The sequence below is a fragment of the Meriones unguiculatus genome, chromosome 3 (genome assembly GCF_030254825.1).
Source record: "Meriones unguiculatus strain TT.TT164.6M chromosome 3, Bangor_MerUng_6.1, whole genome shotgun sequence".
Taxonomy (NCBI): Eukaryota; Metazoa; Chordata; class Mammalia; order Rodentia; family Muridae; genus Meriones; species Meriones unguiculatus.
In genome coordinates, this window is record NC_083351.1 from 90521470 (window position 1) to 90549227 (window position 27758).

Below are 27758 nucleotides of genomic sequence, written 5' to 3' on the forward strand. Positions count from 1 at the left end.
TGTCTCCTGTGCCCAGGTGTGACGGCCCGGCCCCCAGTTCCTGGAGGGAGTCCCCAAGTTCCTACACAGCCCCACCCTAGCCACGCCACTCCGGGGCTTTGGGATGGAATTTTCTTTTTTAAATCTTCCTTGGCTGTCCTTGTGATTCGCGCCAAGGGAGCCTTGTCATGGCCGCCTGCTAGGAGTGCAGCCTGCTGACACGGCCCGCAGCTCTGCGGTCGCCGGGCAGGGAGTGGACCTCAGAACTTAAAGTTCAGACCAGCGCTGCTTTTCCAAACAGGGCAACGGGGGCTTCTCAGCGTCGCCAAGAACCACCTGGAGACGCGATCTACCGCACCTTCCGGCTGCTGGCCGTGCCTAGCCGAGGTGCCCACGGTCCGATGGCGCATGAAGTGTTGGAGCACGTGGCCAGCGGAGCCCTCGGACTTTCCTCCTGCAGGGATACAGTCCCATATTTTGCTACTGGGTTAAAAAGATGTCAGACTTTTCTGGGACTTGACCGCAACTGCCATTTTGAAGGGCCTAGCTCCAGGGTAGCATCTATGTGGGCGAGGAGAGCAGCCTTTGGAGTCGGTGGTCCCAAACTCTCCATCTGCTTCTAGTCTGCAAGGGAAACCGGAGTCAGAGACGGATGAATTTCAGCCCCTCCTCCCCTCCCCCAAGGAACCTCTCCGAAAGGCAGAGTTCACGGAGTTCCTCCCCCGAGGGTCCTTTGGCGTCTTTTGTTTTGAGGCGCTCCTTTAAGCCAGCTAAGGAGGGGAAGTTGCAGGTCGGCCCTCTTCGGCCGCTCCCGCTGAAGAACGGGCTTGCTTTCTAGTTCATCTTTCAGTTTCCCATAAGGATATCAACGAAGGCCTTACATTTAGGATGTTTGCAGCGGTGGCAAAAACATCTGACCTGGAAGAGGAGTTCTTCCACACTGTTCAAGGCTCGTAGTAGAAGGGCTACCAGGTGACACATTTAAGAACAGGTCTTTTTTTTTTTAATCCCTACTGTAATCCATAGGACTACAGGGAAGAAAGTATTTTAAGAGATTATTTGTTGTGACTAACTACGAAGCCCGGACTGCCCTCAAAATGGCATCTGTCTCTCCAGCGCCAGGATTACAGGCACCTTACTGGGGTTTTTTTGGAGGGGGAGGCCGGGCGGGTAAGAGGCGGTCCTGTGTGTTCCATTCTTTGAGCTTTTGGGATTCTAAACCTTGCACGTGTTGGACAAATGATCTGCCTGAAAGGCACATCCCTGGGCCAGGTTATTTTTGAGACTGGCTTAGTTAAATGTCTAAGAGCCAGTAGTTTCCATACCTCGGTTCATTTTCTCTCACCTTAGGCTAGAATGTTGGGCTAAGTTCTAACAAAATGCACATGGCTTAAATAAAGGGGGAAAAACTGAAGTATACACTTATACCATGTAAGCGGTTTCATATTTTGCAAATACATAATTTTATGATCTTGCTGAAATAATATTTTTAAAACAAGGCTTTTTGATTATAACTTCTAATTATTCAGACAAGCCTTTCATTCTTGGGAACTAGAAGTCCATGTTCATCCCTTCCGTATGGCCACACAAGCCTGTAATGTCAGCACCTGAAGGAGGAGGCTACAGGAACAGGACTTTAAGGCCATCCTCTGCGACGTGCGGAGTTGGAAGCCAGCCAAGGCCACAACCAGATCCTGTCTCCTAACAAGAAAAGGGTCAAGGCCAATCAGGTGGCACAGTGGAATGGCACTTGTCAGCAAGGATGACAATCTGAGTTCACTCCCTGGAAACCCAGTTTTTAGAAGAGAACCAGCTCCCACAAGCTGTTTTCTGGCACACACCCCTCCACAAATACTAAAGAAATAAGGAAATGTCATGGTTAGATGGTGGCAGCAGACCTCTCAGCTGATCTTTGTTGTGTGGGGGACGTTCCCTTTGAACTGTCTGAATTCTCTCGGCAAGCTGGCCTCCAGGTTCTAAGAATTTGACTACAAGAAAGAACCTGAGTTTGCTTGCCCGAGTACATTATTGTCCATTGTTTGATCACTGGGCCCAGAACTGTAGTGTTTGTCAAGCACCCTGGACAGTTTGGGTCTGAGGCACCCTGGACAGTTTGGGTCTGAGGCACCCTGGACAGTTTGGGTCTGAGGCACCCTGGACAGTTTGGGTCTGAGGCACCCTGGACAGTTTGGGTCTGAGGCACCCTGGACAGTTTGGGTCTGAGGCACCCTGGACAGTTTGGGTCTGAGGCACCCTGGTCAGTTTGGGTCTGAGGCACCCTGGACAGTTTGGGTCTGAGGCACCTTGGACAGTTTGGGTCTGAGGCTGTCCAGGACAGTGAGGACAATGAACATCATGGGGCCTAGGAAGGAGAAGAAGCCCCTACTCTGCAATATCACTCAAGTCTCTCAACAGCTGAGAATGAAGAATTTCAGGCTGCGCAGGGCACAGTGGGCCACACCTGTGACCGCAGCACTCAGGGAGGCGGAGGCAGGTTGATCTCTGTGGGTTCAAGGCCACCCTGGTCTACAAAGCAAGTGCAGAACAGCCAAGAATACAGAGAAGCCCAGTCTCAAAAAACCAAAAAAGAAAAAAAAGAATTTCAGGCTGGCGCTGGAGAGCTAGCTGAGACGTTAAGAGTGAGCATTGCTCTTGCAGAGCACCTCAGTTGTTTCTGGCACTCAGGTCAGGCTGCTCACAACTGCTTGGAACTCCAGCTCCGGAGGATCTGGCTACCTTGGCACCTGCACTCACTTAAGTTACACCTACCATGCAGACACACATGCAAGCAGAACACCAATGTAATAGAATAAAATCATTTTAGAATGTTTACTAGGTAAATTGGTTCCTGTTGGGCACGTGGCACACACCTCTAATCCCAGTCCATGGAGATTGAAGTACTGTGAGTTTAAGGCCAACCTGGGCCTGAATTCCAGGTCAGCTGGAGTATCGAGTGGGACATTGTCTCCAGAATCCAAAGTAAACTTTAATTGCCTTTTTGCTGCTGTTGCTGTGTTTTGTTTTGTTTTTTGTTTTGGCTTTTCAAAACAGGGTTTTTCTGTGTAATAGCCCTGGATATCCTGGAACTTGCTTTGTAAACCAGGCTGTCCTTGAACTCACAAAGATCTGCCTGCCTCTGCCCACTGAGTGCTGGGAGTAAAGGTGTGTACCACCATACTAGGCTCTTAAAAGTACGTTTTTTTAAAAGTATAATTAGCACATGATACAAAGACTGCACAAGGATTTTGAGTATACCCCAGAGGCCCTTGAGTGTACCCTGTTAGAGGCTCTTGGCTATGTAGTAAGCAGCTTTATGCCACATGTCATTCTTGCCATGATTTGTTGTCTTACCAGCAGCTCCAAAGCAATGGGCCAACCAAGCTTAAGCCCCAGAAACTGTAATAAAAACAATCTTTCTTTTTAAGTTGATTATCTCAGGTATTTTCTTACAGGAATGGAAATCTAATACAGTAGGTGTTCCTTCAGTGAGGTATAAAACTACATATGGTGTGTAATCACTGCCCAAAACACGTTATAAAAATCAAAGGAAGGTTTTTAATTTGTGTTTGTTTGTTTGTTTGTTTGAGACAAGGTCTGTAGCACTGGCTGTCCTGGAACTCACTTCGTAGAGCAGGGTGCCCTGGAGCTCTGCCTCTGCCTGCTGAGTGCCAGTATTAAAGCTGTGTGGCAGCATGTGACACTCTGTTGGGCTCCCAGTGAGTCTCTTTCAAAATACCACCTGTATGGTTTACATGTGATTTGAGCACATCTCAAAGACTTGGTGTTCAACAGGGGTATGACTCAGTGGGATCTTAAGAGAGGGGATTATCACAGAGTCAGGAGGTCTTGGGGGCACCGCCCCAGAAAGGGTGAATGCAGGTCTCCTGGAGCAAGGGCAGGAGAGGTTGGCACCTCCCCCAGTCTCTCTTCTGCATGCTTGCTACTCTCACTGCAGCCTGTTAAAATGTCCACAATGAGGTCCTTTATCAGTTATCCAGTACATTCCGATGCTCTGCCCAAGTGCTGGATTAAAGGTATGTGCCACCACACTTGGTTTGGTGCTATGCTTATGAGCTTCCAGCACTGTGAGCTGAACAAACCTCTTTTTTTTTTTTTAAGTACCCAGTCTCTGGTATTCTGTTACAGCAACAGACCGTGAGCTAAGAACCCTCTTCACAGACATGCACATGATCCCTAGGTCAAACCATGTCCTATAGCCATTCCCCTGCCTCTGAATCCCTCTCCTTGCTTTGCTTGCTGCTCTCCATGTCAGATATGTTCTTCTGGCACAATATTCTGGCATCTGAAATTTATTTCTGGCTCTCTCATCTTGACCGAGTTGGATCAGCTCTTCTGGCTGAGTCCTGGTCCCCTTAAACACACCGGACTTTGGACAGTCTTTCCTGGACTCCTCAAAAGAGGCTGTAGATCCAAGTCTACTCTGCCTGTTGGCCCAGCTGCCAGGCCAGGCCTCCTTCCCGCAGGGCAGGACACAGCAAGCTTCCCAGTCATAATCAGCAAAGATAATCAGGTAATTAGAGATAGCTAACCACCTCCTTCACCCACACTACACACATTTTTCTTGCCAACTATTACAGAACAAGAAAGAGATTCTTGTCTAACTCCTTATTGACATGGAAATAATTGAAAGGCATCAATTTCAAGTCTCTTCCCAGGCCCAGGTTGTAGAAATGTAAAAGCAATTTATTCCTCTCCAGTTGGAGCTAGGAAGAACATTCTTGCAGACTTTCTGGTTTGAAAAGAGAACGAACAGTTTGAATACAGTGATTTCCTCTGTGTCTTTTGTATTCAAGTTACTTGATGGGGAGGAAATCTGAGCCCACCTTTGGGTCACCATTTGCCCAGTAAGGCCAGAAGAGGACCTCAGATCCCCTGGTGCGTGAGCTCCAAGAGGCTGTAATGCAACATACATGTTCTGGAAAATGAACTCTGAAAATGGCTTCTCTTTATTTTTTATGTGCATATTTTTATTTTTGCCTGCATAAATGTCTGTGTGAGGGTGTTGGATCCCCTGAAACTGGTTGCAGACAGTTGTGGGGCTGTCATGTGGATACTGGGAATTGAACCCGGGTCCTCTGGAAAAAGTCAGTGCTCTTAGCCACTGGGTCATCTCTCCAGCCCCCAAAAATGGACACTTAACAACTGCTGAACCACATCAGCCCCCATTCTATTTTTAAATGCAGTCACATGAGCAGGGATCCTTTAATCCAAAGTTAGAGGTTATGGGGGAAAAAAAATACAAAGGTTAAGGAACCCATAACATAGGCAATCTACTTCTGAAAATTAGTGAAAGTAACTCATGCTGTGTGTGTGTGTGTGTGTGTGTGTGTGTGTGTGTGTGTGTGTACAGGACACAGGCACCTATGCCAGTGTGTGTGGTGGCCGGAGGTTGATGGGTTCGTTCCCCAATCAGTCCTCTGGAGCTGGAGTTACAGACAGTTGTGAACTATCGTATTGACTAGAACCCTGGTACTTTGGAGAGCAGCCAGTGTTCTGAGCCATCTCTCCAGGCCCTCCACCCTTGTTTTTTAAAGCAGAGTCTCTGAATGAACCTGAAGCTCCTCTGATTCAGTGTCTGGCTACCTAATGAGCGTCAGAGATCCAATGCCTCTCTTACACAGGACACAACTGCCTTCTACAGATGACTCCTACTGTTTCTCCACTCACAGAGATCTACCTGACTCTGTCCAGACTGAGGGTCTGTACAGCCATACTCAGCTCTTGCCTGTTTTTCCATCCTAGGACAAAATAAGGCATACAAGTAGAAACTGTGTGTGTGTGTGTGTGTGTGTGTGTGTGTGTGTGTGTGTGTGCATGCGTACAAATTTGATACATATTATTGGATTGTTGAGGGTGTATTAATGCTAGGATCTGAACCCATGTTCTAAATGTTGTCCCACTAACTTATATCCCTAGTGGGTTTGGGGATATGTTGTTTTTGATTGAGATAGTGTCGCTGCAACTCTGGATGGCTGGAACTCCATAGAGCTTTGTTTGCCTCTGCCCCACATGCTGGAATTTTGATGGATTTTGTATGATTTGATTGAAAGTCTGGGATTCTCCATCCCCAAATTCAGTTCTCAGTGTAGGGAAGTCATGCATTTTTTTCCCCTCCTACAAAAGTGTTAGATGCTTATGTTTAAATATGGTAGCATGTCTCCATACTAGGCAATCTCTAGGGCTAAATTTTGATTTCCTAAAATCCTAGCAAATATGGATCATTTGTGTGGGTAGACATATTTGGAGTTCTGGGGGACCAAAGCAATAGCCACAGCAAGGTAGGCAAGAGCTCAGCCACAACCAACCTCCCAACCCTCTCTGTGAGTTGTAAATCAGGATCTCATTAGGTTACACCGGCTGTTCTTGAACTCGGTATCTTTCTGTCTTGGACTCTACAGGTGAGAGTGCAGGCCTATGTTCCTACACATTACTCAGAAATAAAAAACTCTTCCCTGCTTACACTAAGTCAGGGAACATGTTCACGGATGGCATTGCAAGTCCTTAAGGGTTGAAATCTGGAAATGTCAGTGACTCCGATTCCAGACAGCTAGTTGGGTAAAACTAAATAACAGCAAGTTATAATGATTGCTAAAGAACCTTTTAAAACATTCTGACTACCTGCCTAGATTTTCAAGTCACTGTAGGGAGATTGGCATAATATTTAAAATACTTTTCTAGTAACGAGTTTGACTGCCATAAGTGCTTTCCTCAAACGCCTCACTGCAATGAACAAGGCTAATCACACTGCTCCGGTAGCCGAAGCACTAAAGCAGACCTTCTGGAGTGCTCTGCTGTGGTACCAAAACTTTCCCGGTCCCCACAAAGTAGTCTGCCCCATGCAAAGGAACATGTGTCGTGCGTTTGCTGTCGTCCTTCACACTGTCTTTCTGAGTCAGGCTCTCATGTATCCCAGGCTGGTTCCTACTCACTGCATTAGCTGAGGGTGACCCTGGGCTGAGGGTGATCCTCCATCTCCCAAGTGCTTGAACTTTGGGGATGTGACACCATGCCTGAGCCTCGGCAGCACTGGGGATCTGTGCTTCACAGATGTTAGTCACTCTACCAAGCCAGCTGGGTGCCCTGGCCCTCTATTCAAAACTACAGTTGTTTGTTTTTGTATGTGAACATATATTTGAGTGTAGTTAGTCATATGCATATGCCCCACAGCGTACGAGGTGTGTGTGTAGGTATGTGTGTGTGTTGGAGGCCACATAAGTCCCAGAGATTGAACTCACTTCATAAGGATTTAATCCTAGCACTTGGGAAGCAGAGGTAGGTAGATCTCTGTGAATTTTATGCCAGTCTAATCCACACAGTGAGCTCCAGGCGAGCCAGGGCTATACATAGTGAGTTCCTGTCTCACAAAAAAAGCAAAAAACTATACACACAAACACACACATACAGAGAAATATATATGTGTGCATATATATGCATATGTGTGATGTATGTATGTATGTATGTAAAGAATTTTTTTTTCTGCAACTGTTTTGTTTTCTGGAATCATGTTGTGTGGTAGTGGCCCCCATGGGCTCATATATTTGGATATAGTTGATGGGACTGTTTGAGAAGGGTTAGGAGGTGTGGCCTTGAAGAAGGTGTGACCTTGTTGGAGGAGGTATGTCACTGGGGGAGGGCCTTGAGGTTTCAAAAGTACATGCCAGTCCAGGTGGCTCTCTGTCTCACTGTCTCAATATGTGACCTTTCAACTACTGCTGCAGTACCATGCTCCCTGCCATATTACATACTCTAACCTTCTGAAGCCATGAGCCACATGAAATGCTTTCTTCTACAAGTTCCCTTGGTTATGATATCTCTTCACAACAATAGAAAAGTAGCTAAGGCACTGCCTCTCAGATATGCACACCTTTGGTTTGTTTTTCACGGGTGTACATGATAACCCACAATGTCCTCCAGCTGTTTTCCTGGTGGTGATATTTGGGTCATCTACAGTTCATAGCTGTGACAGGACTGCAGCTGGCACCCTCCATCTTCTTGTCTGGCTTCTGTATGAGGTAGGCGTTGGAGATGTACAGTGCTGGTATTATTACTGAGAATTTATTTTCTTATCTAAAATTATGTTTGTGTGTCTGAGTGTGTGCACAAACGCATGGAGTCCTTACAAGACTTACCAATCCTTACAAGACTCCATGCATATGGGCTTACTGGAGTGCCATGTGGTTGTGAGCTGCCTGACATATTTGAGAACTGGACTGGGATCCAGTTCAACAAGTGCTATTAATGTTGAAAAATTCTTAGCTAAGAGTAAACAGAATAGTTATGCTTACACGTTTTTATTATTTAGTCTTTTTTGTCTGGGTCTGTGTCTAAAGTCAAAACATCACTAATATTTTTCTAAGAACCTTTTGTTGTTGTTGTTTTTGGGATTTCAAAAATACTTGGGAGGTATAGTCACGTGTGTACACATGTGCTTGCACACATCACAGTGCAGGTGTGGTTAGAGAACAACTTTCAGGGGTCTACTCCCACTTTCTGCCATGTCTGTCCCAAGCACTGAACACAGGTTTTCAGGCTTAGTGACTAGCATCTCTTCTTTGCTGAGTCATCTCACCAGCCCCTAGGAATTGTGGGGGTTTTGGCTGGTTTAGGTTTTTGTTTTGAGGAAATTCAGTGTGCATTATAGATTATTTTACAGCACACACAGAGGTTGGCCCTAGGCTCCAGTGAGTGAGCTGTCTCCCACTTGAGGATTACAGGTGCAGGCTACCTGTGGTGCTGTGAATAAGAATGGTTCCCACAGGCTTGTCTAGTTGAATGCTTAGTCACCAGGGAATGGAAGTGTTTGAAAGGATCAGGTTAGGTTTGGCCTTGTTAAGGAAGTGTGTTACTGGGGCAGCTCTGGGTTTAAAAAACCCAGCATGTGTCTCTCTCTTTGCCTGCAGACCAGGATGCAAAGGTCTCAGCTCTGACCCATCCATGTCCATGTGCCGCCATCTTCCCCACCGTGATGCTAATACCCTGAGCATCTGAAACCAAGGAAGCCCTCAGGTTGTTTTGTTTTAGCACCTTTTTTTTTTTTTCTTCAAGACAAGGTTTCTCTATGTAGCCTTGGCTGTCCTGTACCTCACTCTGTAGACCAGGCTGGCCTTGAACTCACAGAACTCTGCCTGCCTCTGCCTCCTTGAGTGCTGGGATTAGCACCTTCCTTAAAAGTGCAGAATCTACCAAAACTATGAAATGTTTACAAATTTGTGTATCATCCTTACTCAGGGCTAGACTAATCGTTGTGTAATTCAGACCTTAGTAATATGTGCTGTCAACGCAAGCACTTAAAGGATTTTTGAGAGTTGCCTTGGTCCTGGTGTCTCTGCACAGCAAAGAACAGTGACTAGGCACCAGCACAGCAAACCAGTGCCTTAGTATTACATATATTTGTTTGGGTGGCAATTACCTGAGCAGTCTTTATGGAGCTGTGCCTCCCTTAAGCCACATAAAAAACATAAGGCAAACCAGTGCCTTAGTATTACATATATTTGTTTGGGTGGCAATTACCTGAGCAGTCTTTATGGAGCTGTGCCTCCCTTAAGCCACATAAAAAACATTTACACTTCGCCAACAAATAAATCTTAGTTAAAACTGTCAAAAAGGGATCTGGTTAGTATGGACACCATGTGCATCGAGGTGCTGATGAGGCCAGATGCTCTGGAACTGAAGTTATAGACATTTGTGAGGAGCCTGGCAACGGTGCAAGAAAATGAAGCCAGGACCTCTGGAAGAGGAACATGTACTCTTCACATCTGAGAGCCCTCTCCATGCGCAGTGTTCTTCCTCCCCCCAAGGAACCCCAAAATATCCCAAATAAAAAAGTAGCAAAAAAGTTTTCATTTTAAATTCTGAAAATTCTCGTTTTTATTGATTTAAAAACATGACTATATTCATGTGAAAATACATTAAGATACAGTTTTGTGACTTAATCTGCTTTATATGAAAGTATGAGGTCTTAGAAGTATTACAGTTGCTAAGGATTATGTGTTTTGATTTTGTGATACTTTTCATGAGAATTTCTGAGACAAAAGTAAGATTCTGAAGGTAAAATATGACATTAGTTTTCTAAATAAGACAGATTTGGGGGTGAGAAAAAGCAGATGTCTAGGAAGGTACAACAAAACCCAATGCACATTTTTTCCTAATTGTTTTGTTTTTGAGACAGGGTCTTTCTATGGAGCCCTGGCTGTCCTGGAACTCACAGATCCTCCTGCCTCTGCCTCCCCACACACCACCACCACTGGTTACATGTTTGCTTTTTGTTATTTTTGAGACACAGTTTTACTATCTATAGCCCAGACTGGCCTGGAACTCAGTATGTGCCCCAGCCTCACTGCTTCTGCCTCTGCTGAGATTGCCAGCATGAGGTGACATGCCCAACCAAACATCATGCATTTTCATTACAAAGCTTTAAAACAGCTTAACATTGCCTTTAAAAAAGCATTATATATAATATATACATGTGTGCGTGTGTGTGAATTTAGGTGCACTGCTAGGGATAAAATCTAGAACTACAGACATTCTAGGTGCCTCTCTGTTCTAGACATTTAAATAATCAAATATTTGTCCTAGATATTTAAAATATGAGATGTAACTCAGTGATAACAGAATATGTGTTCACATGCATAAAAATGGTTTTTATTTTCAGCACAGGCCCTACACCAAACCAAGAATTTCCCTCCACTTACTTCCCCAACACAACGCTAGGGCAATCAGCAGTGGGTGAATGCTGACCAGGCACTCTGCTCTCTGTAAGAGGTTTTGTTCCATTTACTTAATCAATGAATCCTCACTTTGGAGGCAACCACCATACAGAAAATCACTTACACTTCCAAAGAAGTTTTATGTAGGCAGGCATTTTCACTTTAGTATTTAAAGATTTTTTTTTCCTGCCCCACCCCCAAATCAGCAAAGCTTATGAAAGAACAAGGAAAACTTGGAAAGCAAGCAGAAACACCTATACTTTCACCACAGACATACACAGGCCTACTGGCAGTGTTGTTCTGTATTTATTTACCTTCTTTTCTCAAAGCGTACAAAAAATTAGGCACACACATACATGTAGTTATACTGTTTACAGAATTTGACAATCTTTTTTTTCCTGCTAAATAAAACTTTCCTGAATTGCTTTTCCTTCCCTTTATGCATTCCTCCCTTCCATTAACTATTTTTCTGAGAAAGGCTTTTCCCATATAGCTCAGGCTGGACTCTTGTCTTCATTTCTCAGGACTAGGATTACATACAAGTCTGTGCCCCTTCTTCCCTTCCCTTTCCTTCCCTACACACACACACACACACACACACACACACACACACACACCATGCATTTCTTAAACTATTTATTTGTTCTTATGTGTATGAGGGTTTGCCTGCATGTATGCATGTGTGCCACATGTGTCCCTGCTGTGTGAGGCTAGAAGAAGATGTTGGATTTCCTAGAACTAGAGTTATAAAGAATGAGCTACCATGTAGGTTTTGGGAACCAAACCTGGGTCCTGGGTCCTCTTTCCAGCACCCCCTCATCTATTTTAGTTGCCAAAAACTTTTGTTGAATGAATATCCAAAAAATGGTATTAACAACAGTAGTAATAGTTTTATAATTTTTGACTTTTATATAATTTGTATAAAATTATAGAAGCTGTAACATTTTAAATGTCTATTGCACTTTTGACAACGTCAAGCATGAAGATCTACAGGCACATGCGCTCTGTGTTTTCATAACCCCATGAAGCTATGATGCCTGGCATTTTGGTTCACTTTTCAAGGGCCCATTGACAAGTGGAAGATCCCAGGTTAAGTCACACATGGATAACTGTAGGTCTGCTCATGAAGTTCACAGGCTGAACTCCCACAAGCTGTAAAACAGAGTTTATGGGTTTGTGATCCAACCTATTCCTGTCTCGGTGCACAAAGTGGATGCTGTTACCTAGAAGAGAACAAGGACAGACGCTGAGGGCAAATGACACTCTAGTCTTCAGAATCACTGCTTACCAGGATCAAGGGAGCATTTCAACTCCTAATTAGTCCAGAGGGAGAAATTAATTACCTGGAGCCCATTATGTCCCTCTGTAATACTACCATAATTCTGCATCCTGGCAATTAAACATGACAAGGCAGTAGTTGAATGAGTGTTACTTAACACATTATGGGTTCTAAGGGGACAGCATCCTAAATTTACCCTTCTATTCAGTTTCATCAAGTATAATTAAGTAAAACATCCCATCAGACAGGCAGAATCTGGAAATAACATAGGTATCAGCTGGGAAATTCCATCTATTTCATAAGCACATGTACTAATAAAATAAAAATTTACTCGTGGGATTAGGGGTACCGCACTCATGAGGATCTGGGTCATCCCCGGCACTGCCAAAATAACAAAAGCAAAGGAAAGAAAAACAATGACTTCATAGGATGTTTTCTAACTAACCTAAGTGGTCAGGGAGAAGGCAGTAAACCAGTTAGCTGCCACACACCTAGACACTCACAGTCCTCTCCATTCATTAAGTTTTAATTTATCATCTAAGATCTGCTACTTCTATCTTGAACTCAAAACCAGAATTTTTGTTTGTTTTAAGACAGGGTCTGTCTGATTATGTAGTCCTGGCAGGGCTTTAACTATGTAGACCAGGCTGGCCTTGAACTCACACAGCTCCTCCTGTGTCTGCCTCCAAAGCTTTGGGGTTAAAGCTGTGCAACACCATCCCATCCAAACTAGAATTTACCTTGAAACGTTAGAGCAGATGGCTTGTTTTTTGGCATTACCTCCTGTGGTCACACCTACAGTAACAGGTTTAATTCTTCTGACCCTAACCCAGAAGATGTGGCTGTGGTGATTTGAATGAAAATGGCCCCACCGCTCAGAGGAAGTGGGTTTATCTGAAAGGATTAGGAGGTGTGAGCACTTGCTGGAAGAAGTGTGGCTGTGGGGGCTGGGTGGGGGCTGGGGACAGGGTTGGGGTGTGGGGTGGGTTTTGAGGTTTCAGAAGCTCAAGCCAGAAGCAGTGGCTCTTCTCTCTTTCTACCTATGCAGATGTAGAACTCCAGCCCCATGTCTGCCTGTGTGCCGCCATGCTGCCCGCCATGCCAATAACGGACCACACCTCTGAACTGTAAGCCAGCCCCAATTAAATGTTTTCTTATATAACCCTTGCAGTGGTCACGATGTCTCTTCACAGTAATAGAAACCCTAAGATAACAGTCAAGTGACACAGGATGAGAAATGGGGTTAAACACACACACACTTCCAGAGCTGAGGATGCAAACTAGTTATTCCAAAAATATGGCTCTGGGGGCTGGAGAGATGGCTCAGAGGTTAAGAGCACTGTCTACTCTTCCAGAGTTCCTGAGTTCAATTCCTAGCCGCCACATGGTGGTTCCCAACCATCTCTAGTGAGATCTGGTGCCCTCTTCTGGCCTGCAGGCACACATTCAGGCAGAACTGTATACATAAGTAAATAACATCTAATACATACACGTGTCTATACGGCTCTGGAAGATGGGTGTGTAGTTCAGTGATAGAAGCTCAGTGTGCACAAGGCTCTGGGCAAAATATCCAACACCACAGAGAAAGACAGAATATGGTCCTAATGAGATGGTTCAGGGGGTAAAGGTTGTCACCAACCTTGACAACCTGAGTTTAATCCCCAGGACCCACATCATAGGAAAGAACAGACACCTGCAAGTTGTCCTCTGACTTTCATCTATACCAAGGCACAGATGTCCTGCCCCCATGTACGCATGCTCACACCTACATATACTAAATAAACGGAGCAATGCAAAATGATTTATTAATGCAAGTACTCAGAAGACATAGACAAGCAGATCTTTGTGTTTGAGGCCAGGTCAACTACAGCTGCACAGTGAGAACTTGTTGCAAAACAGTATCTATTTTAAAAACACAGAGGCTTCCTTTGAGGTGGCTGCTGCCTGTAATCCTAGCACTCGGAGGCAGGTGGATCTCTCTGTGAGTTTGAGGCCAGCCTGGTCTACAAAGTGAGTCCAGGACAGCCAAGGCTACACAGAGAAACCCTGTCTGGAAAAAAAACAAAAACAAACAAAACAAAACAACAACAAAGGCAGAGGCAAGTTAATCTCTGTGAGTTCGAGGCTAGCTGGTCTACACAGGACAGCTAGGGAGAAGAAAAAAAAAAGTAAAGAAAGAAACAAGGAAAGAAGGGAAGGGGAGGAGTGGGAAGAAAAGTAAGAGGTGGGGAGGTGAGAATTTTGCCCTAGTGAGCTCAATCCCCAGCATCAAAAACAAGCATTCCAGTGGTTCGGTGGCTTCTTTTTAAATTAATCTGATCTAAATTTTTGAGAGATGGCCATAGCATGCCTGCTGTAAAGAATTGAAACACTCAATTAAACCTCTTTCTCAAAAGCAGCCCTTTCAACACTCTGGGTTTTAGAGAAGTGTTAGTAAGGTGTGGTCACGACTTAAATCTGCCTATGCACAGTGACTTTTTGGTCCCATTGCACACTGTGGAGAAAGCCAGCCTTCCACCCTGACCAGGCATTGCTGGTGCACACAGCCAATTCAATTGTTGAATGAGGAGGCACGTGGGCACCCCTGGCACTGGCTTGTTTTCCAACACCGTGTGGGTCTCCTGGTTCAGTTAGTAAAAAAGATACGTTTAAAAGGGAACACAGCTCTCCAAGCTCGCACAGCAAGTGTCTTTCCATGGGAACCTACCTTGCTGGCCACCACTGAACTTCTGTCACTTTATTTTATATACCCATCTAAACTCTGTAGATTTATTTATTGGCTTATTATTTTTTTAGCTTTTTAGTTTTCTTTGTAGCCCTGACTGCCCTCAAACTCAAAGATACACCTGCCTCTGTCCCCCAAGTGCTGGGATTAAAGGTGTACACCACCACTTTTTTTTCCCCCTTTTTTTTTCTGTCTGTAGATTTTTGAATGTTGTAAAGAGATACAAGTTATCAAAGTATACAGCTTGTTTGCTGAATCCTCACCCTCCTTACATTCTCTTGACAAAGGCCCAGGGCTCTGCTCTGGAGCATTCCTCGTCCTTTGAGCCAGATGGCCTTGTAGAGCCTGATATCACTGTTGACATCTCAATCCCCCATCTCTTTCTGGGGAAATTCCCAGATTTCTTTGAGTATGGAATACTTTGCACATCTGTGTCATCTTTGTGCAGGGGCCATGCTAACCTTTGTGTTATTCCAACTTTAAGCTATGTGCTGTCAATGTGAGCACTCAACTCTTTTAAGATTTACTTTATTTTTAATTATGTGTGCTTTTATGTGTGCTTGTGTGGGAGTGGAGGGGGGCTGGAGGGTTGTACCCATGAGTGTAGCTACCCAAGGAGGCCAGAAAAGGGAGTCATTCCCAGGAGCTAATGTTACAGGTGGTTTTGAGTCACCTGATATAGGTTTGTGGGAACTGCACTTAAGTCCCTGACAGAACAGCCAGTGTTCGGAAACACTGAGCAATCTCCTAAAACCCTGCTGAACTTTCTAAAGAGCGTAACAGCCATATATCAACCAGCAACTCTATCTTGTTTTCTATGTCCCAAATCCCTGTCCCCACTCATGGGAACCCTCACCAAAAACAGACATCAACACACATAAGCCTCTGAAAATGAAAGATGCTCCTCACCAAAGCAAGCCACCTCATCAAGCCAAGACCCCCATTTTTCCAGTGTCTATGACATCAGAGAAGTGGGCAGCTCTTAGACTCGTAGAGGGCAGTGGAAAGGAACCTGTCCTTAATGCTCACCTGGACCTAAGATGAAAGTTCCTCCTTGCTGAGCTGGGTCTCCTTGGAAATCAAACAGTGGGCCAGTGACTGCCCGCCACAGGCTCTGAAGGCTCCCCGAGAGCAGGCTGGACTTGATGTGGGGGCTCTGCCCTGAAACATTGAAAACTGTCCTTAGGTGTTATCATTTTATACTCCAATCAGATATGTTGTCAGTTCTCACAGGAAACGTCCTTTAAAAGTTTTAAATTATGTCTGTGTCTGTATTTCTGTGTGGTTGTACATATGCCCACTGTGCCCAGTGGAGGTAGAGGTACAGGCAGCGGGGAGTCGCCCACAGTGAGCATTGGCACTGAACTTGGTTCTTTTGTAAGTGCAGCATGAACTCTTAATAGCTGCGCCATCACCCCTCCAGCCCCAGAAACATTCTGCCCCACTGTCCCTTCCTTACTCTTCAATGGAAATCACAGGACAGAACTTTCCCCTTTCTTTTTTCTTCCTTGTAAAAATGGCTTAACCTGTCACTGAGACTGGCTCAGGAGTCCTTTTCTAGTGCAGAGTAAGGCAGTTGGCAGCATCCTTGCCTTCTATACCAGCTAAATGCCAGTAACACTGGTCCCTGCACAACCGAAAATAACTCCAGGTCAGGACAAACATGCTTGGGAGGGGACGATGTCACTGCTGAGGATATTGTCTTCAAGGAAGAAGTGACAACAGACCTGGCCCATTTGCTGTAGAGAACATCAATGACACTTCTACCATAATTTCCCACGTACACTTGCTGGTCCCTGCCTCATGTTCTTGTCCAGGACACACTTTGCACAGGCTGTTAAATGGAAGTCCAACACCTTTTCCTCCTCCTGGGCCCATGACTAGGCCCATGGCCTTTCCAGTTTCCTTCACATTAGCCTGGGTGATGTTCCAGCTAGTGAGTGAAGTGGTTGCTTCTAGGACAAGCTCCCTAACCTCCCTCCACATTGTTGGAAAGCTGGGACTGGAACAACAGAGCCACAGGAGGGCAGGGCATGGGTCTTAGAAGTGCTGCTGATGCTTGCCATCATCTACCCTATTTTCACAATAACTGGTGAGTCTGCTCTGTGACTAACATTCCTGCTCCTTTTGAGCCGAGACATTCAGTAGCATAACTATTTTTCTCTTATTCTTGCCTTGTTTATGTCAGAATTTAAGCTTTAACCTTTGATGGCTGTACAGAAAAACACTCAGAGTCAAACTTACCTTCCCCTACTCCATCTTCTGACTCAGATCGGTTTGACTCCAGCTACATGTGGGCGCATTTCTCCACATGCCAAACAAGCAGTAACTCAATGGTGACAAAATCTACCAGAAGATAACCGCAGATCAGGCAGGCGGAAGAGAGGGAGCTCCAGAGAGGTCCCTACTTAATGCAGATGCTGACCACAAGCCTGGGTTATTTTAAAATGTTTATTTATATTTCATGTATATGGGTGTTTTGTTTGCACAGCAGAAGCCAGTGGCTGGTTACAAAGTAGGATCCTGTAAGCCCTTTGGGGATACAGTGGATTTTCTTAATTGTCAATTTGACAGGATCATCTGGGAAGGGAGTCTCAGTGAAGACTGTCTAGATTTCATTGGCCTGTAGCCATGTTTGTGGGAAATGACATTGATTAGGGTGCCCACTGTGGGCAGCGCTGTCCTCTGGCTAGGGGACCCTGTACTGTGTATATGTAGAGAAAGGGACTGAGCATAAGCATGCATGTATGAACTTAAGGCTCTCTGCTCTTGACTGAGGAGGCAATATGACTGGATGCTTCAAGCTCCAGCTGCCTTGACGTCCTGCAGTGATGGCCTGTGACCTACAATTGTGAGCCACGTAAAATCTCCCCCTTAAGCTGCATGTCCAAGGGTATTTTATCACAGCAACAGAAACTAAATGATGACATAACCACTTAGAGTTTAACTTTTAAAATTTGTTGTTGTTGTTGTTTTGTGCCTTGTGGGTTTAATTTTAATTTTATGTGCATTGCTGTTTTGCCTGCATGTATGTCTGTGTGAGGGTGTCAGATCTTATAGTTGCAGACAGTTGTAAGCTGCCATATGGGAGCTGGGATTTGAACCTGGGTCCTCTGGAAAAGCAGCCAGTGCTTCCAACCACTGAGCGAGCTCCCCAGCCCCAACGTTTTTTAATTTTTAATTTTATTTTACTTATATGGGCATTTTGCCTGCCCATACATCTGTTCACCACATGCATGCAGTGGCTACAAAGGCCAGAAGAGGGCATCAGGTCCCCCTGGAACCAGAATTATACAGACAGTTGGAGAGGTCGCAGGGTGCTAGGAATGAACCTGTGTCCCCTGGAGGAGCAGACAATGCTCTTAACCACTGAGTTGTCTCCCCACCCTAAATGGTTTAATTTTTAAGTGAGTATCTTAAGAATGACTCTATGCTGGCCTTACAAGGAGGAACCTTTAAAAAGTATTTTATGAAGCTGGGAAGATGGCTCAGTTCCCAGTACCACAGAGTCGAATCTCCAGCTCCAGGTGATTCAACTCCTTCCAGTCTCCATGGACACTGTACATGACACATGAAGACAAAATACCCACATAAAAATAAATCTTTAACGAAAATCTTGCTGTACTGCCAGGTGGCAGTGGTGCACACCTTTAATCCCAGCAGAGGCAGAGGCAGGTGAGCTCTGAGTTTGAGGCCAGCCTGGTCTACAGAGTGAGTTCCAGGTCAGCCAGGAGTTGGGGGGGAAGGGAGAGAAGAGGAGAGAGAGAGGAGGAGAGGGAGAGAAAGAAAGAGAGAGAGGGAGCGAGAGAGAGAGAGAGAGCAGTTTTAGAGACAGATTGCAGAGAGAGAGCAAGCTAGACAGACACAGGTGAAGACAGAGAAAGACAGAGAATGAGGAGAGAGAAAATTAGCGCAGATTGCTGGAGTTAGTTTGAGGCCAAGCATAATAATTCAGGGACCAAGAGAAAAGCCAGATTGAATCAGTCAGCAGGCAGAGAAGTTTGAGCCAGAACAGCTGAGTTGAACCAGCCAGCAGAGTTCAGAAACAAGGAAGGCTGAGCTTATTCAGCAGTAAGTCTCAGAGGCTGAAACATTCTAGGCCTAGGTTATAGTGTAAGGTGGCCAGAAGCTTCCAGGACTAGGTCTAGGTTAGCAGACAGAAGCAGTAAGCCTCTGAAACAACAACTGCCTCAGGAGAATAAAGGTTAATTTTACAAATATTATGTAACAGTAAAACAGACACAACTATATAAAGTGACTTATACTCTATGCTATATAAAATATATTTAAATAAAAGAAGTATAAACAAGGGGCTGGAGAGATGGCTCAGAGGTTAAGAGCACTGCCTGCTCTTCCAGTGGTCCTGAGTTCAATTCCCAGCAACCACATGGTGGCTCCTAACCATCTGTAATAAGATCTGGTGTCTTCTTCTGGCATGCAGGCGTACATGCGATAGAACATTGTATGCATAATAAAATAAAATATTTAAAAAAAAAAAAAGAAGTATAAACAAGTTGCATGTATTCTTTCATAATTACAAAATGCATTTATTTGGTTTGGAGTTCACTTGTTTTCTTTACATTTCCTTGAGACAGGAGATAAAGTGCCACAAAAGTGAAGCTCACAGATCTTTTGTTTGTTTCTTTTAAGACACGGCTGTCTGGACTCACTTTGTGGACTAGGCTGGCCGCAAACTCACAAAGATCCACCTGCCTCTGCCTCCGGAGTGCTGGAATTAAAAATGTGCACCACCACACCTGGCTTATAAACAGATCTTACACATGCTGAGACAGTTAGCGACATAAAAACGGTGACCTCAAACCTGCGGCCTACCATACTCCCCCAGCCAAGGCAAAAACTGAGTGCTGGCTTATCAGTTTAGTCAACTGTTGGTTTCGGTCTCTAAAACCAGCAATAAGGTGGGGCGCAATATCGTACACTTTTATTCCCAGCACTAGGGAGGCAGAGACAAGAGGGTATCAGCAGGCAAAATACCCACACACATAAAATAAGAATAATAAAAAGACCATGGCATGTCTGCCCCCCAAGCAGCTCCCAGCCCGTCTCAGTGTCTCCTTGGCTGACAACATCTTTATCACCATCACTGGCTTCAGCTCTTCCAAGTGTGGTTCCTCCTCCACACATTCTGTGACTTACTGACACAAAACACCTGAGAATCATTCATCAAGGATAAATCCAAACTGAGTCAAGCTGAATTCAGTGTGAAGCAGCCAGCCTATCCAACGACTCACACCAATTCAGCTAGAGGCAGGTACCTGCCTGTCTTCACTTGGGGGGCACTTCCTGAAGCCTTAAAGCACCCCTTTCCACCCTCACCCCACTAGTAACTTTAATGGCAGCTGGGACTTCACCTCCAAAGCCAACTGCTTCTGGACCCTTCTCTCTCATGCTCTCAGAACTGGCACTCATCAGGCCTGCATCTCCTGTATCACATCTGCTAAGCTGCACTGCAACCTCTGGAAGGCAGAGGCTTGCTGGGTAATGTCTTTCCACTGTGTAAAGACGGTCCTTGTATTATTGATTTCTGTGCCGTGCAGATCTGATTCAAGCTGGGCTTTGGCACTGCCATTTTTATGAAGCATCTCAATGTTTTATAAACCTTGTTCTCTATCATCTTCTGATTGACCATATAAAGAGCTGAACAGCCTATAGCTGGGCAGGAGCATTAAGGCAGTGAGTCCAGGTCCAGAGAGGGGAGTTCCAGGTGGGGACCAGAGAGAGAGAAGTCACCATCAGAACAGGAATGAAGAAGCAGGTACCAGAGCGAGACAAAGATGGCAAGAAACCAGCTCTATGGCAGGAAGGAGACCAGGCTAGTGTTATCTATAGTGTCTGAAGCTTTTAATAAATATAAAGATCTCCATGTCATTATTATTCAGGAGCTAGGGCAGGCATTAAAGAAAAAAAACAAAAACAAAAAACAAAAACAAAAAACACCTTACAATTTACAGAGCCTAGGGCAGGCATTAAAGAAAACAAACAAACAAACAAACAAAAACCAAAAAACACCTTACAATTTACAGAGGCTGTCCTTTATCACCTTCCCTCAAGAAGCATCCAACACAGTGCTTAGCACAGATAAGAACTCAGTAACTGTTGAGAATGACTGACTGGAGTTGAGTTCTCATCTCTAGTATTTGGAAACCAAATCAGGCCTACAAAAAGACCAACAGGTCACCTCAGCTGGGCCTAGTGCTGAGAGCCCATCCTCGCCGAACTCACGAGTTAGATGCAGCAGGACTACAAGTTCAAGGCCAGCCTGGGACTACATAGTGAGACCCAATGTGAAGATAACTAAAAATATAGCTAGTGTTTGCTAAGGTCTGCTAAGCAAAAACAAGGAATGTGGACATCACAAAGTTGAATAAACACCAAACTCTTTGTCTAACTGCACAGTGCAATGGGGTATACTTTAAGAGCAGCAAGGACTCTTAAAGTCCTGGAGGAGAAGCCTCTCCTGCTTGAACTGTTATTGGAAAGCTGGGTTTAATATCCAATGACATTGTGTTGAGACACAAAAGCACACAAACTCGTTATATTTTCCTACTAATTAGGGAAGTAAAATGTCCTCCTGAAAAGTGTACAGGTTGGCTGGGGTGTCACTCTGTGGAAGATGGCTTGCGTGGCACAAACAAGGCCAATTTTGTCACTTAAACTTTGAAGAAAATACCGCAGTGTCTTCTGAATTCCTTTCATTAAACATAAAAATGACAACTAGAGGTCTTTATGGAAATTGTTTTGTTTTCACAAAAATGGGCTTATAGAGAATACTTTTCTACTATCTGCTCTTGTTCATTCAATGTCCCCATGTCATTTGCTGTGGGTTCAAAGTGACTTCCTAAAGAAGCTGTAGACTGCTGGAATTAGAGACTAACAGGAACACCAGAGGGCCAAGAGAAATAGACTGTGGAGGTCTGGCTCATGAGGCTTACAGGAAAATAGGACTTAACTGAGAACAGGACTACAGGCCATTAGTGTCACACTCTGACAGAGAATCTGGCGTCATTCTGCCCATGTCCTGAAAAATAAGTGAGGCTGAATGCCAAAGTAATGGACTAGGATGTCTGGCAGAAGCCATGTCATGACATGTGATGCTAGTCCAGGCTGTGGTATGGCTCCTGTTCACTACTCCTTCGCTAACTGTACAGTGAGAGAGGGAGGGCAGAGATATGATACAGCAAAAAAGAGGATTCGAGCAAGTTCCAAGACACAGGCAAGGCTTGTGAGAGAAGGACACTTTGATTTTTAAGGAGATTGGGGTCACTAAATAGAACCTCTGGTGGGCTGGAGCGATGGCTCAGCAGTTAAGAGTGACTGCTCTTCAAGAGGACCCAGGCTCCATTCCCAGCAGCTACATGGCAGCTTACAGCTGTCTGTAACTCCTATCCAGGGACCCAACGCTTTCATAGAGTCATACATGCAGTCAAGGCACCAATATACATAAAATAAAAATAAACAAATTACAAAACAAAGAACCTCTGGCTTTTCACAGACAAGAGGTACTTGGAGGCCAGGACCCCAAGACTAGAGTCTCAGGCTTGTGAAAATGTAAATCCATCTGAAGAAGAGCCTGAACTGACAGAACTACTGAGGGGTTCTCTGCCCAAAAACAAAGGTTTAGGGACCCAGGCTCTCAGCTCAACATCAATGTTGTAGAAGGGGGCCAAACTACATCTTGAGCTGGCAGAAGTGGGCAGCACTGCCAATGGGGTTTTGCAGACATGACACATGCATGTTATGGGGTCACGACAGCCTGCATCAGTGTCCACAGAGCCACTTGGCCAGGCAACGTGTGGCAGTGTCACCTAAGACTATCACATAGAGCTGTGAAGGGGATGCCTAAGCCGCACTGGGAATCCCAGGATACTAAAGATGCCAGGGCTGTAGGACATCTACTAAAGAGAGCCCCAGGCATGGATGGGGCCAGCTCACCAGAACGGCAGCATGTGCTGCAGAAGTTAGAACTGGAAGGGTGGGGCTGCCTACGCTACGGGAACACAGAGGATTCCAGCGAACATGGAGCTGACTGCAGAATTACGTTAGTCCTGCTGTTTTGGTCTTTCCTTGCTGTCCTGGTTATTTTTTTTGTCAACTTCACCCGAACTTAGACATATCTGGGAAGAGGGACTCCTAATTGAGAAAATGTTTCCAGTAAGACTGGCCTAGAGATGAGTCTATGGGGTGACTGATGTGGGAAAGACCATCTTACTGTGGGTGGCACCACTCCTGGGCAGGTGGTCCTGTGCTATATAAGAAAGCAGCGAGCAAGGCATGGGAACAAACCAATAAGCAGTGTTCCTCCATGGCTTCTGCTCACGCCCTGCCTCCAGGTCCAGGCCGTGGGCTCATGCCCTGACTTCCTTTAATGATGGACTGTGATGTGAAAGTGTAAGATAATAAACCCTTTGCCCCAACTTACTTTTGGTGATGGTGTTTATCACCACAGTAGAAGCCCTGAGACCTACTCTCTTTCCTTTCCTTTTTTCTGGAATGCGAGTGTTTATTCTGCACCACAGTAAACTGAAAAATGTGTAAAACTAAAAAAAAAAAAAAAAAAAAATTTACACGGAGCTCACAGTTAAGAGTCTGAATCTCAGAAGAGCCTTGAAGATTTGTTTGTATTATTATCTTTAAAAAATCATATGTACGTGTGTATATGTGTACGTGCTTATGTGTGCAGGAGTCCTTGGATGCCAGGAGAGGGTGTCAGATTTCTCAGAACTGGAGTTAGAGGTTGTTAGGAGCCACTATGTTGGTGCTGGGACTTGCAAAAGCAGCAAGTGCCCTTAACCACTGAGCCATCTCACCAGCTCAGCCCCTTGGATTCCTATTTTGTCACAGCAACAGGTAAAGTATTGAACACACCTTTGCTATGTACATATGCCTTAGTGTGAGAAGATACACATGTCTGAAGAATCACATTGTATGTGAAACACGTCTTACCAGAGGAGGAAATTTCTTCACCTCTTTTCATTCCCAATCTTTTATAAATTTCTCTCTCAGGATCAACATAGATTTCATGAGAATAGCCAGTCAGTTTGCAGAAAGGCTAAAAAGAGAATAACAGGAGTTTCTATGAGAACAAATGAGAAAAAAGTAATGACAGTCTCACTTTCTACACCCAGGGACTCAACAAATTTAATTTTGTATATGAAACACTTAACATGATCGTTCCTCAGTTTGTTAGACATTTACCTCAATATGATGGTATGATGACTGTCCAATCACTATGAGGGTGACATCTGCTTCCTTTGGGAGAAAGAGAGACAAATACATATTACTAAATGTATGTCTTAAGAACTTTCCCTAAAGCAATTCTTTTGTTTTATTCTAATGCCACCTATAGGCTTCCAGAAGAACAGAAAACAACAAAATTGCATGGGTAGAAAGAAATGCATGGTACAATATTTGAGTAATTCAGATTATTTGTTGGAATTTCAAGACTTAAACATAAAACTACTAGAAGAAAAATCAGAGGGAAGCTTAGTAACTCTGTCTGGGTAATGATCTGGCTCAGTGAGTAAAGGTGCTGCCATGCCTGATGATCCTACTTCCATCTCAGGGACCTACATGGTAGCAGAGAACTGACTCCTGAAAGCTGTCTGACCTCCACACATGCACATACAAGTCAATAAAACATACCAACAACCGTAAACATGTATTCTTATCTAGCAAAGAAGGCAGCAGAGAAAAGACACAGCACACTGACTGGACTAAGAAAACCGATGCAAATTACGCACTTGTCAAGAGACTTCTTTAATCTATGCTATGAATTCAAACACAGTAACAAGACAATCCAGTTTTAAAAATGGACAAAAATGGGCTAAAGATCAGGGCTTGTCTAGTACCCGCAGGGTCTGGATTTGATCTCTAGCAAAGGTGGGGCTAAGACTTAAATAGACAGTTCACAAAAGACAGAAGACATATAAATAGCAAGAATTCTTGGGCTGCGGAGATGGCTCAGTGGATAAGGATCTGAGGATCTGAGTTCTAGCACCAGAAAAAAAAACAAACAAACAAAAACCGCCAGTGCAGCTGCACGTGCATTGCAGCCCCAGCAATGCAGAGGAGGATCCTGAGGCTCCCTGTCCAGTTAGCCAGTTCAAATCAGCAATTCCAGGCCAGTGAGGGATGCTGCGTGAAAAACAAGGAGAATGGCACCTGAGGAACAACACTTGAGGGTTACCTCTGGCCTCCATGCACATACATGCACAGAAATTTGTACACTCAACACAACTGTTAAGCATCACTAGTCATTAGAGAAATGAAAACAGCAATGAAGTATCTCTTCGCCGTAGGAGATGCCACTAATCAAAACAAGGTAAATATCTGTGAGGACACAGAACAAACAATCTCTGCGTGGTGCTAATGAGACTAAATTAGTATAATTTTATGAAAATAGTACACGACCACTTACAAAAATTAAAAAGAACTACTGCCTGATTCAGAAATGTCACAACTGGTTATACATCCAAAAGAAATGAAAGGAGCAAATGCCAGGCAAGGAAGTATCCCAAGTGTCCATTAGTGAACAAACGCATAAAGAAAAGTGTGATATTCCAATGAAGTAGCATCGACTATGGGGAACGAGGCTTTTCCTTTTGTTACTTGTGAAAACACGGACCAATCCAGCACAGTGACATAGTTACTAATAATGTACTATTTCAAATCCACAAAAAAAAAAAAAGGTCAACTTCAAATGTTCTCTGTAAGCACACACACAACATGCTTACTGGGTTTCTGCCAGGAGAGGCATGGACCAAAAACCAAACCAAAACAAACACAAACCCCAACAACAACACACAGGAAATACAATCAGCCATAAAAAAATGAGGGTAAGATAACTGCAGGAAATGAGTGGAAATGGACACCATTATGCCAAGTCAATGTGGCATAATGACTTGTCTCCCTGTCTGCATGGTCATTTTCCTGGCCCTGTTTCTTGGGACCAGTGAACCCACCCAAGAGCTAGCTCCAATAAACCTGCCTTTTTTTTTTCCTTAAACTTTTAATTAGGCTTGAATTGGCTTATTTTGTGGTGGAGAAAAATCTTAGGTATGAAAGTAGAAAAGGGGTTGTCAGGATGAGGTCTAGGGTGAGAGGGAATGAGAGGGTAAAGGAACATAAAGATATGTATCAAGAAAACCAATGTGGCTCCGGAGAGAAGAGCAACAAGAACGGGGGAGGCGGCAAAATAAGAACAAAGTGCACATGTATGAAAACACCACGGCGAGGCCTTTCTCTTCATGCTGTGTAAATCAACACTGTCGACGAGATTATGTTTACAACGCGAAGGTGCTTCAGAGTACCGTAAACAAAAGGAATAGAAGGGCAGGCAGAAGTTTAATTGTTTTTTCTCACACATCCTAATAGGAATGTATGCTGAAAACAGACGTTAGTTTTACAACCGCCCAGTGTCTTCACTCACAAAGCTCATCTGGAGACGGAAGAAAAACAGGAAGCCGGCCTTTAATCTAGCACTCAGGAGACAGAGGCAGGTGATCTCTGTGATTTCAAGTCCAGCCTGGTCTACAAAGCAAGTCCAGGACAGCCGGGGTTACACAGAGAGAAACTGTCTCGAAAAATCAAAAAAGGAAAAAAAAAAAAAAAAGAAAAGAAAAGAAAAGAGAGAGAGGGAGAGAGAAAAAAATAGGAACAGAGCTTGCAGCTAGCTTACTGGCAAATACAAACCTACATTCTTAAGATTATCATTTTCCTATAACGAATAACTATTTGAGCTGTGTAAACTAAAGGGTGAAAAACATTAAGAAGTTGCAGCCTGGGTTTTGTTTTGATTTTTGCATTCTTATGCAACATGCGGACGAAAGCAGTTTATCAGGTAAAATTATGACAGTCCGTTCTCATGAGGGCGCAAAGGAGCTTATTTCGACAGAAATAGAGGATGGAGGAGGAGACACCCACAGCTCACCCACCCACTGCCGCTCGCTCAGGAAACTTACTCGGAGAACGCTCTTGGGGATTTTGGCCAGATCTTCAACGTATTCTTTACAGACGTAACACAAGAAATGCTGAAAGGCAACCATGCAGAGGAGCATGTCAGCATGTCAGCTGGGTCCCAGAAGGTCCAGGAGCTCGGTGCCAGGCGAGCTGCTACAGCCGCACCGGCTCGGCCCGGCCCTTCCCGCCCGACCCGCGCTCACCCTCACGAACACCACCACGGCCCGCCGCTCCCGGAACAGCGCACCGAATGGCAACCGTCTCCCGGACGCGTCCAGCACCGGCAGCTCGGCCACGGCGGCCGCCAGCGGCTGCCCGCGCTCTGCGTCCGAGCTCGCAGGGCTCAGGACCCAGGCGCTGACCTGCCGCGTCACCGGGGCAGCCATCGCGGAGAAGGCGACCGCTCGAGTCCGCCAGGAGCCGCGGGGGCGGGGCCAGGCGGGAGGGGCGGGGCCGAGGCTCCAAAGGCGGGGCTATGCAGGAGGAGGCGAGGTTACGAGGGTGCCAGGCTGAAGGCGGAGCCACGAAGGAGGCGGAGCCACGCGGGAGGGCGTCCCCAAGGGACGAGACCTAGGGGGAACGGAACACAACAAACCCGTCTTTCGCCGTTTGAGTGCCAAAGGACAGGGCCATGCTGTGCGAGGTGAGGTTGGACTAGTCCCTCTCTCTACTGCCTACGAAACTTCCCGCTTGAAAGAAGGCTGGAAAGATAGGTCAGTGCTTAACAGCTTCTGGAGACTTTTCTGGAGACTAAGGGTTTCGTTTCCGACACTCACATAGCAGCTCACAACTCTGAACTCCAGTCCCAGAGTGTCTGATAGCTAGCCTATTCTGGCCTCCACCGGCACCGTTCAGAGTGCCTACTGCTCTTGCAGAGGACCCAAGTTAGATTCCCAATACCCACATCAAATGTTCATTACTGCCTGTAACCTCTGACATCCTCTGGGGACTCACAGAGAGAGGGAGGGAGAGAGAATGAAAAATAATAAGAACAAGTCATTAAAAAATTTAGATTAGGGGCTGGAGAGATTACTCAGTGGTTAAGAGCACTGTCTGCTTTTCCAAAGAA

General features: G+C 45.0%; 1 protein-coding gene and 1 non-coding gene across 5 annotated transcripts; both read right to left on the reverse strand.

Moving 5' to 3' along the window:
- Positions 1-460: 460 nt before the first annotated feature.
- Positions 461-27131, reverse strand: Prxl2c (peroxiredoxin like 2C). 4 transcript variants are annotated; one of them, XM_060380345.1, is made up of 6 exons: positions 26893-27128; positions 26692-26760; positions 23927-23980; positions 23675-23780; positions 15740-15871; positions 461-603 (listed from the first exon to the last, which is right to left on the reverse strand). In XM_060380345.1, the coding sequence occupies exons 1-6, from the start codon at positions 27073-27075 to the stop codon at positions 599-601; spliced, it is 549 nt and encodes a 182-aa protein (XP_060236328.1). In that variant the 5' UTR covers positions 27076-27128; the 3' UTR covers positions 461-598. The 4 variants fall into 4 exon arrangements, with proteins under 4 accessions (XP_060236328.1, XP_021504770.1, XP_021504772.1 ...); XM_021649095.2 differs by lacking the exon at positions 461-603 and adding an exon at positions 9837-11929 and having other exon boundaries at positions 26893-27125; XM_021649097.2 differs by lacking the exons at positions 461-603; positions 15740-15871 and adding an exon at positions 9837-11929 and having other exon boundaries at positions 26893-27131.
- Positions 15116-15217, reverse strand: LOC132653280 (U6 spliceosomal RNA). Its single transcript, XR_009591057.1, has one exon. It is a non-coding gene; the product is annotated as a U6 spliceosomal RNA (small nuclear RNA).
- Positions 27132-27758: the final 627 nt, after the last annotated feature.